At 35.5% G+C, this 13968-nt stretch overlaps 1 protein-coding gene across 1 annotated transcript; it reads right to left on the bottom strand.

Moving 5' to 3' along the window:
- Positions 1–1037: 1037 nt before the first annotated feature.
- On the bottom strand, positions 1038–12851 carry LOC124887065 (endoplasmic reticulum chaperone BiP-like). The gene is made up of 5 exons (XM_047396240.1): positions 12653–12851; positions 12472–12520; positions 12247–12380; positions 11919–12112; positions 1038–1630 (listed from the first exon to the last, which is right to left on the bottom strand). Exons 1-5 carry the CDS (start codon positions 12849–12851, stop codon positions 1160–1162), a joined length of 1047 nt encoding a protein of 348 aa, XP_047252196.1. The 3' UTR covers positions 1038–1159.
- Between the last annotated feature and the right edge of the window lie 1117 nt (positions 12852–13968).

The raw sequence follows: 13968 nt of genomic DNA, 5'->3' as shown, positions 1-13968 counted from the left end.
TATTTTCAAATTCTAATTTTTATATATATATATATATATATATATATATATATATATATATAATACACATATAATTTGATATGGTATAGGTTTGTCATTCATAAATATCAAATACCATATCATATACCAAAAAATTTAAAATGTATATCATATACCATACCAAATACCATAATATCAAAATCATGGTATCAAAAATTTTAATTTAATATGGTAATTCGATACATAGCATACAATGCCCACCCCTATCTATATCTAACAGAGCTCTTGCATTTCTTGTTATTCAAGACTTTTTTACACAAGCTCTTTAGAGTAAAAAAATATTGCATTACCGATTCATTGGATGAATGAACCAAAAAGACTTACTCCGAAATTGTCCCTTTTTTACGTTTAAATCCTCATATGTAATAAGAAAAATCACAGTGATTAAGTAGCAAGAAAAGAGTAGCCACACCGAAGAACTGATTGTTGAAAGCGTGGCTTAGATCAAGTCTATAAAAACCATCGGATCCAATTTAATGCGTGAAATTTAAGAAATAAAAACTTCTAAAGGTCATGGTTATAAATCATAGATATTAATAAAGTCATAGATAAATCATTTCATTAAAAAAAAATGGACAATTCAAATTTAAATTTAAATTATACTAAATACAAAAAAGGTGTCATTTGTTAAAAAATTAATAAAAGGAAACATACATGAATTGACGTGAAGAGAGTACATAGTTACCAATTTCAAAATTATCATGCAAACCATCCATTGGGTTTACTGTAACTATATCCCTTAGGAACTGGTAAATATGAGAAACGAAAATATTCCAAATTCCGATTAAAAAAAAAGTTGATGTATAGTTGGATAAGTCTGAAAAACTCTAGGGATATTTTCAGTTAAGTGAGATAGTAAAAAGTTGAGGTGAAACATCAGGAAACGAAAATATCCCTATGCGTTGAGATCAAATTGCAGATTCGATAATGCAGACATAGTAAAGAGAAACACTTTGAGAAGTCTAAATATTATTATGAAATGAAAGATTGTACCGATTCGAGAAAAGAAAATGATAGTCATAAAAATTTCTGCCGTAAACCAACTGCTATGCAGAATCTTTGAAATAAAAATTATAGGTCTTTAAAACTAAGAATCAAAATAATATTAAGAGGAACCAACTTAGTCCACCTCCTCAATCTTGGGACCAGCACCACTGCTGCCGCTAGGAGCAGGACCGCCATCATCCATGCCAGCACCCATTTCACCACCTGCTCCCTGGTACATTTTTGCAATGATTGGGTTGCAAGGACTTTCGAGCTCTTTCATTTTTTCCTCGAACTCATCAGCCTCCGCAAGCTGGTTACCGTCGAGCCATTGGATGGCTTGCTCAATGGCATCCTCAATCTTCGTCTTGTCATCAGCGGACAGGTTGGACGCAATCTTCTCATCCGTCACTGTGTTCCTCATATTGTATGCATAGTTCTCCAAAGCATTCTTTGCCCCAAACTTCTTGTGCTCCTCATCCTCAGATTTGTACTTCTCTGCTTCTTGAACCATCTTCTCGATCTCCTCGTTTGAGAGTTTGCCCTTGTCATTTGTGATGGTAATGTTGTTCTTCTGTTCGGTGGTCTTATCCACTGCAGAGACATTCAAAACATATTATATATATATATATATATATATATATATATATATATATAGATAAAGACAAAAAAGTTGGTATAACATAATTTTAAATTTAAATTCAAATTAGATTATGATAAGTACTAAAAGTTGAGATAAAATCAAAACACTAAAATCATTGAGGAAGTTATAATTAAATTAAATTCAAAATTAATTTGAACTTTTCACTTTGGTTAGGATATGTTCTGTTCACCTATTAATAAATACTTATATTTGAATTTATATTTTTTATTAACTTGAAATTTTTAATTCAAAAATTTTGTTACAATATTTATATTTTTGTAATAAGAAATGCCACGTGGATTCTCAATAGCTTGCCACATGACTTCTTCTATATGATTCGTCCTCTACTTTATAATATATGTATATATATATATATATTTTTTATTATATGTTAATTAAAAAAATAAATAATTAGACACTCACCTAATTTTTTTGTGCTTTTTGAGTTGTGAAAAAAAATATATTTTCTCCGTTACATTTTGTTTGATCTCTTGTATATCCTTAAAAGAAATTTAATTAGAAGTGTATCTTATTAAAAGAAATTTAATGATGTTTTAAAGTTCTAAATTAAACTATTACTTCCTCTATTCTCTTTTCTTTGTCATTTATTTTTTAATTGAATTTTCATTTTTACTTGTCATTTTTTACATATAAAAAAAACTTTTATTTTCTATTTTATCCTTAGCATTAATTATTTTTTCTCCAAATTTATCTTAAGACACAATAGTAAAAATCATTTAATAAGGCTACTATGATACAATAGCCACGCCATTAATTATTTTTTTAATGGATGCGCAAATCAAAATGTGACAAATAAAAGTGAACTGAAGAAACACTTTTTTTTGAAGTTATTTATAATAAGACCAGTATGTGAATAATAGAATTCTTTTGATTTGTGAAAATGAACAAATAAATTGACGCATCTATTTCTCTGTATCTAGGATCAAATAAAATGAAATGGATTTAGTAGTAAAAACTACTGGTTCCTTTACTTATATAAATGTTTCCTTTATTACTATTTCTAGGAAATAATAACCTAGAGTAGTGAAAAGAATTTTTAGTATATTAAAATAAACAAACATTTTTATTTCTTGTATCCTAGATTAGATTAAACCACTAAAGGTTGTGACGAAATAAAAATTGTTCCTTCATTGAAGATCTTAAATTTGAGCCTTGAAAATAAAAAGTACTAACTCTTACACAATCTTTTTCTCAAATAATAAGTTGTCAATTCTTTTGAAAGGGAAGAGAGAATACAAGTGCATTGAATTGTTAACTACAAATATGACTTCATTATCAATTGTCATATTCTTTGAGTTTGACAATTTTGCTTGATTATACAATTGAAAGTTACAAATCTTCTTGGTAAAGTTAAATCATTCTCCAATTTGAAGTTCCTAAACAAAAAAAGTCACATCTTAGCCACCCTAAGTGAAAGGGAGTTTTGCACCCATAGTTGGTCTGTGTCACATTTTTGTTTCTTAGTTTGCAAAATGGATGAATATGACTATCGGAATGGTAAGTATTCCTTCATTCTTAACTAAATATCTTGAAGGAGAGTATTGAAATAACTAGTAAAGTTGTTGTTGTGTGACCAGGAGGTCACAATGTCAAGCCGTGGAAACAGTCTTCGACATAAATCCATGTTAAGCTTACATACAATTGACCTTTGTTGTCTGCCCTAAAGTTCTTGTCGTGTGACGAGGAGGTCACGATGTCAAGCCGTGGAAACAACCTTCTACATAAATACATGTTAAGCCTGCGTACAATAGACCTTTGTAGTATGGTCCTAAAGTTGTTGTCGTGTGATTAGGAGGTCACGATGTCAAAGAGTAAAAATAACCCTCGACGTAAATGCATGTTGAAATTGAGTACAATAGACCTTTGTAGTCTGACCGTAAAGTTATTGTCGTGTGACCAGGAGGTCACGATGTCAAGCCGTGAAGATATCCTTTGACATAAATGCATGTTAAACTTGCATACAATAGACCTTTGTAGTCTTGCCCTAAATTTATTGTCGTGTGATGAGGAGGTCACGATATCATGTCGTAGAAACAGCCTTCAACATAAATGCATGTTAAGATTGCATACAATAGACCTTTGTAATCTGGCTATAAAGTTGTTACCGTATGACCAGGAGGTCACGATATCAAGCCGTGGAAACCTTTGACATAAATGCTGTCATGACCCGAACCGAGGCCCAGGCCGCGACGAGCATCCTGAACTATGAAGGCCCGAGAGCCCTTCTCTAACTGGCAATTATATACATAATTCATAAACTGAGGAAATGCGGTGGAAAAAAAATAAAAACATGGTCACTTTATTATCTCAATTGAGTAATGCAGACATAAGTTCAATAAGACTTAAACCATCTAATACACGTCTGCGAAATCTCTACTACAATTAAAAAAAACAACAAGCTATTTGAAACTAGGACAAGTCCCCCGATCGAACTATGAACTAAAATCCAGTGAGATCAACATAAGTAAACAAGACACCTTCTGAGGTAAGGGAGGCTCACCAACTCTGAATGTCTGGCAACTATCTACTGTTTAGCAGGACCGCTAGACTGGGCCTCAGAACCTGAAATATAGGGGGTCAATACAAAATATACTGGTATATGAAACAACCCAAAATAATATGTTTTAAAACAAAATAGGTGAGAGCATTTCATAATAACCATGGACATAATATAAGTAAAAATACATGGGCATATTTACTAAACTTCAATTCAATTCTTGACAACCTTGACTCGCTCTTTGTTATTCTTCTGAGCTAGATAGTACACCCTACAAAATGTAATTCCACGGGCTATATGGAATCCGCCCTTGAATCGGTGGTTAAACCCCCAATCCAAGTTTTCTGCAAGGATTGAAGTATTAATAAAGGGGACACATAAGACCACAAAGTAGAGCGCCCAAATTCCTAATCATAATAATATGTCATGGTAGGGAACAAGACCACAAAGCATGAATCCTAACCACAGTACCAAGTTGGGACGACATAAATCAAGGCACATAAGACCACACAACATGGTGCCTAATCTTGAGTCAGCAAATCACGATTTCCAGCATGGAGTCTTTTAACTCGTACTTTCTTTGGGTAACCATCTAGCTCTCTTTAATCCTCTTAAAAGACATGCTTTATACTTTCAAAACATTCAATACTTATTCTGTTAAGGGCATGTCATCACTGGGTATCCTCATACCCTGACTTGCAAGTCATTCAAATCACATCATAACATTTCTGTAGCCCTTTTCACTTATCATCATGTTAATGACCACCCAAAGTTTTTAAACATCAAATGAGAGAGAGTCATGCAATAGATTTTCACTTGAGTTTACATAAAAAACACTCTCCTCTAAAATAGTACAATCGTAAGGTGGCTGTATCATGCTTACATTATTCAAAACCCATGAAAATTGTTAATTTGACCAAATAAATATTTTTAATTCAAAGCACCCTCTCAACATGTCACAAACCGTATCATTCCATGATCGTTAGTAAAGAATTCACCCTCTAGTTTTCTTTAAGAAAGTTCATGTATTTAAGCAATCCACAACACTTGAAATCAAATATCATAAAAGGAGAGGGAGTTTAGTCATTCATACTCTCATTCAACTTTACAATACAACCGAAATCATATATACATAGTTATAATTCAACTCTATAAAAAATGGTTCAAGACAATATATATTTTTATTAAAACAATTCCATGATGCATACTTTTCGAAATAATATCAAAAATCCTTCTTTATAAACATGATTAGGGATCTTTAAACTTCATAAAACAATAAAACTTATGCCCATGGTGTTTAAGGTAGTCCCACATACCTTAGTGACGAAGAAATTTGAATCTTTAGCTTGAAAGTCCAAACCCTAGGTTGCTTTTCTCCTCTTGTGTTTTAGAAAGATGAACTAGGGCTTTGAGAGAGTTAAAACATATTTAGGGACTTTGATTTTGTCTAAGTATGTTTAGGGATGGTTATGTAGTGTCAAAAGACTTTGTTGTCCTTGAATTAACTCAAAAACGGAGTCCCTATACCACAAAAATACAACGTTGGCAATGTCTAACCCATGGCCAAGTCCAAGGTTGGCGACGCCAAGCCCATGGCTAACCCTTTCCTTTGAAGGTTTACAATGGTATGACGATGCCTAGCCATCGCCTAAGCTCTAGTTTGCAATGCCTACTTAGTTTTGAGGTCCTTAAACACTCCCAACACCTCCCACAAGATTAATACATGATCTACCATCACTACAGGGGTCCTAAAGATCATTTTAGAAGCATCAAAAGAGTGTTCCGACTATGAGATGTTGCATTATCTCCCTCTTGGGATCATTCATCCCCGAATGATGGGTAGGGATTTGTTGAAACTCTAAAAGTATGGAATAAAGAACGTAACCTCTCATTGAACATTTTTCCTCAACCAAATATGCGAAGGCATCAAAAGAGCTTCATATTACCCCTAGAGAAAAGTGTAAGCACGAAGCGTGAGATAATAAGGATTCACATATAGATGACCTTGCATATGATTCCTAGGGATCATGATCATCACAACATAAGACACGAGTTTATTTGATGATAATATGCTTGATTTTCCTCGGTACAATCATGAAATAAAATTTCACGGAAGATAGGAAATAGAAGCATTTCTACCTTCGCTTCTCATTTTCATAGCTGAAAAGTCATGAGTTCGCACAACTTTATTATTTTGGCTAATCCCGACATAAAATTAATCAGTAACATATGAAAACATAGTTCCTTCGAACTAAGCATGATTTGGTACAAGAATTTATAGATCATGAACATCATAACATAGAGCTTAAATATAAGAAAAATTGGATTACTGAGATATATTATTGCTTCAAGTTTGGAGGTTGGAACATGACATGAGTTACATAGAGAACTCAGCCTTTAGACATAGGCAGGACTTGAATACATAAGACATTGGTAGAATAGCCTCTTAAATTGAAGTAGGAGGAATATACTTTAATAGGAATAGGTTTATTATGACTCTTTCCTGAAACTTGACACCATCAAGAAAAATTTGGGAACTACCTTAATTCATCCTCTCCCTCTTAGATCAAAGTCACAATCCTAGACTTGCGGACATAACCTCATATCAAATATATAGCCACAAATCTCAACACAAAAGGTATTTCACCATACACATAAATGATAAACCCTTCCTGATAAACTATACTTTGAAGACCTTACTTTTCGAAAATGCTACTCTTAACTTTCACTAGCCTCTATAGCCATCACTCTACAACTCCTACTCTCATGAGTGTTGATAACGCTCAAATTACACTCTTGGATGGGTGTAAGCAGTCGTTGTCAATATAAAATCAACTAGGTTGGGGTCGAAGCCCACAGGGAATAGGGTGTGAACTTTGATTTGTTTACGAAAGATTTTACTGGTAGTTTACTATTTTTGAAAGATGGGGTTTAAGTTCACGGTGTGTTAAATATCACTTTCAATACTTCAGTGTTTGTAATCAAGATAAATAGAAAACCAGAGCTATGTTCACCAAGGGTTTCGAGAATCGACAGATACTAGGTAATGCTAGAGATTCTCGGAATAAGTAGAACAACACAAATCCCTGACGATTATACTATCTGACTTATCTCTCGACCTCACCAGACAATTTATTATCTAATTCTCTCAAACTTAGATAACTTATCTATTTCCAATATGATGTTATCTCAAGTAGATTAATCCAGTTACAACATTAATCATTAAACAGAAGGTTGGTAGCTTCCGAGTCCCTATTGATAATTCACGTCCTCTAGTCTATTTCTCCGTTAGAAGCAAATAAAACCTAAGGCATAACCTAATGTTTGCAACCACTAGATTTTAAGATGTTTTACTACTCTTTGAATTCGTTAAACACCTAGTATCATATCAAACCCTAATCCATGAATCCTATAACTCTGGCTAATGAAATTAGCCACTCATGATTTGATGAATGAAATAACAAGTTGAATTTATGATTATAATGATAAACTTACGAATGGATAGAAAACAACAAGTAGTTCCTCTGATTTAATCACAAGCTAGAAACCCCAAAAATAGTTGATAAAAACACAGGAATATTTTATGAAAGAGAGCAAAAATACGTGTATTTCTTCTTAGAGTTAACGTCTGATAGATGAATTATTAATTAATCAAAAATCCTAAAAGATGCTATTTATACTAAAGCCTAATTAAGGAAACAAAATAACAAAATTAATAAAATTGTTCAGAATAGGTGACGCCCAGGATGACGCCGCGTCAAGAAGTTGACACCCTATCACGGATGGCGTCAGAGAGGCTTCAGTTGCCTTCAGGTTTTGTCTTAGGCTGACGATGTGGCTGATGCCATGTCAAGGATCTGATGGCGCATCACTAATGTCGTCAGATATATTCTTCCCATGCTAACTTTCTACTTAAGGCTGATTCCATTCTTGATGCCTTATCATGACTTTGACACCACATCACCGGCATCATCAGAACTGCTCTTCAAATTGCAACTCCCTGACTAAGGCTGACGCAATGCTGATAGGCTATCACAAGGCTGACGACTTATCACGGAGGTCGTCAGCCATGTTTTCTTCTATTTTGCTCATATTTTCAACTTTTTTGCTCCATTATTTTTTATTCTCATTTCTTCAGCCTTTTCTGCAATATCATGAGCAAACACATCAAAACAACAAGGGTTGCTTCATAATTCATATTATTTTGAGCTAAAAAGCATTAAATATGTTAAATTTTGCTCATACATCAACACCTTAAACTTAAAACAATTGCTTGTCTTCAAGCAATAACTAACTAAGAGAATACAACGAACATTCAACATTCAATAATCAATTTAGCTGAAAACTCAGTTTACCATCTCCAAGGTCATCCAACTCAAAATTACTGTGCAATTTATTGAAAAGTAACAATGTATCACAAAGGCTTCTACCCATGGCATCAATTAAGTACCAACAATCATGAATGTATCAATGTACACTACCCAAACAAGTAAGTAACTTATCAAGATACTAGTGTTCCCTCACAATGAAGAAATTTCCCTTTTTTCTCATGTCAGACATAAAAAATATAAACACGGGGATCATCACAAAAACACTCACTCTCAGAATGAAGTTCAAACCAGTACCATATGATTTCCCTTATCATCATTACCAAGGTTTCCAGACAGGTACGCTAGGATCATTTTAGGTCTTTCTTCGGCTTGTAACGTAGGCTAGGGCTGGTATGATATTATACGGCATTTAGAGTGACTAACCTCCTTAGCACTACCTTAACTTATGGGGTCCACTCATTAACCTCTTTTTCTCTCTTTTTCTTTCCTTTTCTTTTTCTCCTTTTCTCCTTTTTTCACCGTTTCTATTTTCTTGATCACACTTTCAGGATGGGTGCACTTCTTTTTATTCAAGCAGAGTTTATTTTCTTGCTCTTTTTCACCAACACCCAACCTTTTATTCTTTTTATTTGATTCTTTCTCTTCTACTCTACCCTTCTTCATACCCAACTTATATTATGCACCCCTATGATAGCCACCCTCAACTTAGGCTGTTTGCCTACATTAAGGTACACAGTGTCCAAGAAGGACCAGAGCCAAAATAGGTTCATTATGATTTAAAAAGGGAAGGTGATAGGTATCATAGAAAGAAAAATGGTCAATTAAGGCTCAAAATAGGGATCAAGGAATTTTGTACATTCAGGGAAGTCATTTAGGCTAAAAGTGACTTATAATCCAAAACGTCCTATGATCCTTTCCTAACCCCTATCTCTCAACCAAGGCAAAATAAACTAGGCAAGTTCTAGATTTGGCAATACAACAGGGAGCACAGCAAGGTCTCACAGACATATGGCACACAAGTATTTTAATAGATACTACCTATCTGGTTCATGCAGTTGTTCAGCAGTGATTGTTAAGCACTAAACTAATGCCATGGTGAGATGAAAAATGGTCATATTAAGATACAATTCACACAGTCATGCAAACAAACCTTCAGATAGGTGTTCAAAATCATAAAAATTAGTTGACTACCTACAGAACTTGCACTACTCCTAGTTATTTACAGAATATGCTACAACAACATGCTACCCTACACCCTCAACTTAAAATTAAAACAAAATAAAACTAAGGGTTAGGATATACTTGGAGTGGGCTATTCTCAGGGATCATCACTATCCTCCACCACAATGGGTTTAGGTGGAGGAGGTGCCTTTGGACTGGGTTTCTTTCTTCTCTACCTAAGCAGTGGTTCTTTATCTTCGTAATCAGAGTCTTCATTAACAAGCTTTCAAACCACTTTAGGCTTGGCAGCTTTCTTTGGAGTGTTAGAATTCTTGCTTTTAGGTGCCATTAGAATATTCCTGGACCATAAGACAAACACAAGTTAATGATCAAGGTATAACAGTTAAAAGATGATATTCAAGTTCACTTAGCATCATCATCTAACTTGTGATGACGTAGCTGATAAGGCGTCATATTTGTGATAACCTATCAGCTATGTCGTTAGCCTCAAACAGAACTAGCATACTTTTGTCAAACTTGTGACGACATTCCTGATAAGGCATCACAGTTGTGATAGCCTATTAGGTAGGTCGTCAGCCTTAAACAGTGAATACTCCTTTTCTCAAAGTTGCTGACGATATAGCTGATAAAGCATCACACTTGTAATAGCCTATCAGCAACGTTGTCAGCTTAGAATTTCCCCCCACTCAGTTTGCATTCATAATTTTGGGACCAAATTCTTCATATAATCATATGGTATTTTTATTTTTGTACTTAGGGTTTTCAATCTTTTGCAATTTAGGCACAACTTAACCCTAATTTTCGATTTCCATGCTATTACAACTTGAGCTCAAGTTTCTTCCTTTAGAGCATCATGTTTTCAACAACTTTACCACTTCAATGACAGAAGAAAAAAGTTATGAGCATACCTAATGAGTTGACTCCAGTTGATTACGCGAGAAAGAAGAAAAGATGAGAGATAGACTCTAATTTTCCTTGCAATCCCACAACTATCAGGAAGGAGGTTTCCTTGTATACTTAGGAGTGTTTTGAAAGGAAGTAAATATCCTACTAAGGAAATAAAATAATATTTAAAGAAGGAAATAAAATAAAGCGGGAACCTGAAGGGATTTACACCTGGGTTGGATCGGATTTGGATCGAATTGGGCCCAGATTTTTCAAAATAACACAATGGCTGACGCCAACTCATGATAAGCCATCAGAAATGTGATAGCTTATCACAGAGGTCATCAGCCTTAACAGAGAAGGTCTCACCCTCTGATCTTTCTAATGATGTTGGTGATAAGCCGTCACAATTGTGATAGCCTATCACGAATGTCGTCAAGACCACTTGACTTGCATTCTTCAATTTTTACCTTGACCTTTTTGTACCCCTTCAGTTCCTTCCTATTACTACCTAATTGAATAAAAACAAAATGCATGAAAATAAAATTTTGGGTTGCCTCCCAATAGCGCCTGATTTAGTGTCGCGGCACAACTTAGTTATCTCGACTACTCAGACTTCGTCAAGATGCCGTATCACTACCTCATTACCATATTTTTGGAATACATCCACAACTGAAAAGATATTCATCTCCTTCAACTGCTTCATAGGATGTTGCATTTTAAATCTGGCCTCTTTTTTCCCCTATCTCAACTTGAGCTCATTGAGCTCCATATCAACTAATACTCTCCCCGTGGCTAATAATAGTCTACCCAAGATAATGGGTACCTCAAAATCAACATCACAATCCAGTATCACAAAGTCTGTAGGCAGAATAAAATCATGCACCTTTACCGACATATCCTGCAATATACCAATTGGTCGCTTAACCGATCTATCTGCCATAACAAGATGCATCGTTATGGGGGTAGGCTCCCCCAATCCAAGCTTCTTGTAGATATCAAGCGACATCAGATTTATACTTGCTCCTAAGTCACATAAAGCTTTGGTAAACTTTATGGACCCAACCATGCACGGTATCTGCACTAAGGATTGTGAAGACACAACACCATAGTGATGGATGTTTTCCACCGGCTCACAACTTACCTTTCTCTTCTTTGTTAGCAATTCCTTTATAAATTTAGCATAGTTCAGCATTTGCTCAAGTGCCTCCATCAATGGAACATTCACAGTCAGCTGTTTTATTATTGCCATGAACTTGCTAAATTTCTCGTTATCTTTTTTCTTTTTCAACCTCTGAGGAAATGGAGGTGGTGGTCTTGGCATTTGTTTCAATACCACTTTCTCTTTCTTATTATTTTCTTTCTCTGATATGTCAACAAAGCCATCCAGCTTCTCAAACTCCACTGGATTGCTTTCTTTCAATTTATCAACACTTACCTCCTTCTCTACAGCTTTGCCCATAGAAGGGCCAGATAACATCTTACCACTATGAGTGATAATCTCCATACAAGAGACATCAGTAGCGGGTTCTGAACCGTATCACTAGGTAAAGTGCCAGTTTTTCTCTGATTTAGAGTAGCCAAAAGTTGGCTCATCTACTGCTCCAACTGCTTAATAGAAGCTGAGTGTGAGCTAACCAACTGACTGAGGGTAGAAAACTCACTTTTCATATTAGTCACCCCCGAGTTGGTTGCCTCCACTCCTTTCAACAGCTTTTTTATTATGTCCTCTATGGACATCTTACCAGAACTAGTTGTTGTAGCATCCTGACTTCCAGGAGAAATATACAAACCACTCCTGTCATTATTGTTTCTCCAATGTCCCTGCTCCCTATCTTTATAATCAGGCTTGTCATAGAAAGTTCGACCTTGGTTCCCTTGGCTATTACCTCAAAAATCCCCCCTGATTACTCACATAGTTTTCCTCAGCATCAATACCTGCAGATACAGTACAATGAGAGTCCATAGCCTTGACCATTTCAGTCTTGCCAGATAGCAAATGCTTATCCAGCAAGTCCATCTGCGTCTTCAAATGGGCCATGTCCTGATCTCGCTCCTCATCCCTTTTACGCTGCTCTGCAGTAATACCAACAGCAACAGTAGGGCTAGCCACTACAAAATCCCTAGTGTGCCAAAGCCAACTTTGCTTGGTTATTTTATTCAGCATATCAAAAGCATCCAAAAAAGAGAGGTTAATGAACGAACCACTTGCAGCGTTGTCGACAATTAGCTTTGTCACAGGGTTAAAAGCTCTGTACGAAGTCTCCATCAAGTGCAAGTCTGTCATATTATGGTTCGAACATTGTGCAAGTTTCTTCTTAAACCTTTACCAAGTCTTATGCAGTGCTTCAGTCGAAAGTTGTCCGAAGTTGCTAATCTCGTCCCTCAACTGTACCCTTCTAGAGGGTGAAAAGAACTGTTCTAAAAATGCATCTTTCAACTGTATTTGGTTAGTTATAGAGTCGGGATCTAAATCATTCAACCATGTTGTTGCCTCTCCAGACAGAGAAAATGGAAATAACCTCAACCTGATTGCATTTTGGCTCACTCCCAGATTGTCAAAGGATTTGTAGATAGTGATGAAGTTCACCAAATGCGTGTTCGGATCATCACCAGGCAAGCCTCTAAATAACCCTTTCAGATTCAGAAGTTGGATCATGGTACTTGTTATGCTGAACTTTGCACCTGGGGATAACGGTGGCGGAATGATAGCACCTGTTGCGCCAGCTCCGTCCATTCCTTCATCATCTTTATCAGCCTCATATTACATAGGCTGTTGACTATACCTTTCTTAAACTGGATGATTCCTGTTGATGTTTCGCTGCACTGGTGCAACAACTTGCTCAACTCTGGGTTTTGAGGATTCAACAATTCCTCATCACCTAAGTCTTTATCATCAGGGTTTTGGTGACGTACTTGTTGACCCAAATTTTGTACATTCACCTGAGCCCTGGCTAAAGCAGCTAGTCTTTCTGCTTCCTGTTGTTCATCCATTCTCCCTGTTAGTTGAGGTTTTGGATTGATTGGTAATAGAGGTTCTCCGGAACTTCTCATGCTTGGGATAAACAACACAGTACCTACAATAAACAAAAACAACAAATAAACATAAATCACGAAAACTTAACTATCAGCAAATTTTCGCACACAAAATTTTCAGTCTACAACCGTATTCCCCGACAACAACGCCATTTTTGATAACTCTCAAATTACATTCTTGAATGGGTGTAAGCGATCGTTGTTAATATAAAACCCAACTAGGTTGGGGTCGAATCCCACAGGGAATAGGGTGTGAACTTTGATTTGTTTACGAAAGATTTTATTGGTAGTTTACTATTTCCAAAAGATAGGGGTTTAAGTTCACGGTGTGTTAATTATCACTTTCAATA

This window comes from Capsicum annuum, chromosome 9 (assembly GCF_002878395.1).
Source record: "Capsicum annuum cultivar UCD-10X-F1 chromosome 9, UCD10Xv1.1, whole genome shotgun sequence".
Lineage (NCBI taxonomy): Eukaryota > Viridiplantae > Streptophyta > Magnoliopsida > Solanales > Solanaceae > Capsicum > Capsicum annuum.
Note: the sequence above shows the minus strand (reverse complement) of the source record. Positions and strands in the feature narration are given on the sequence as shown.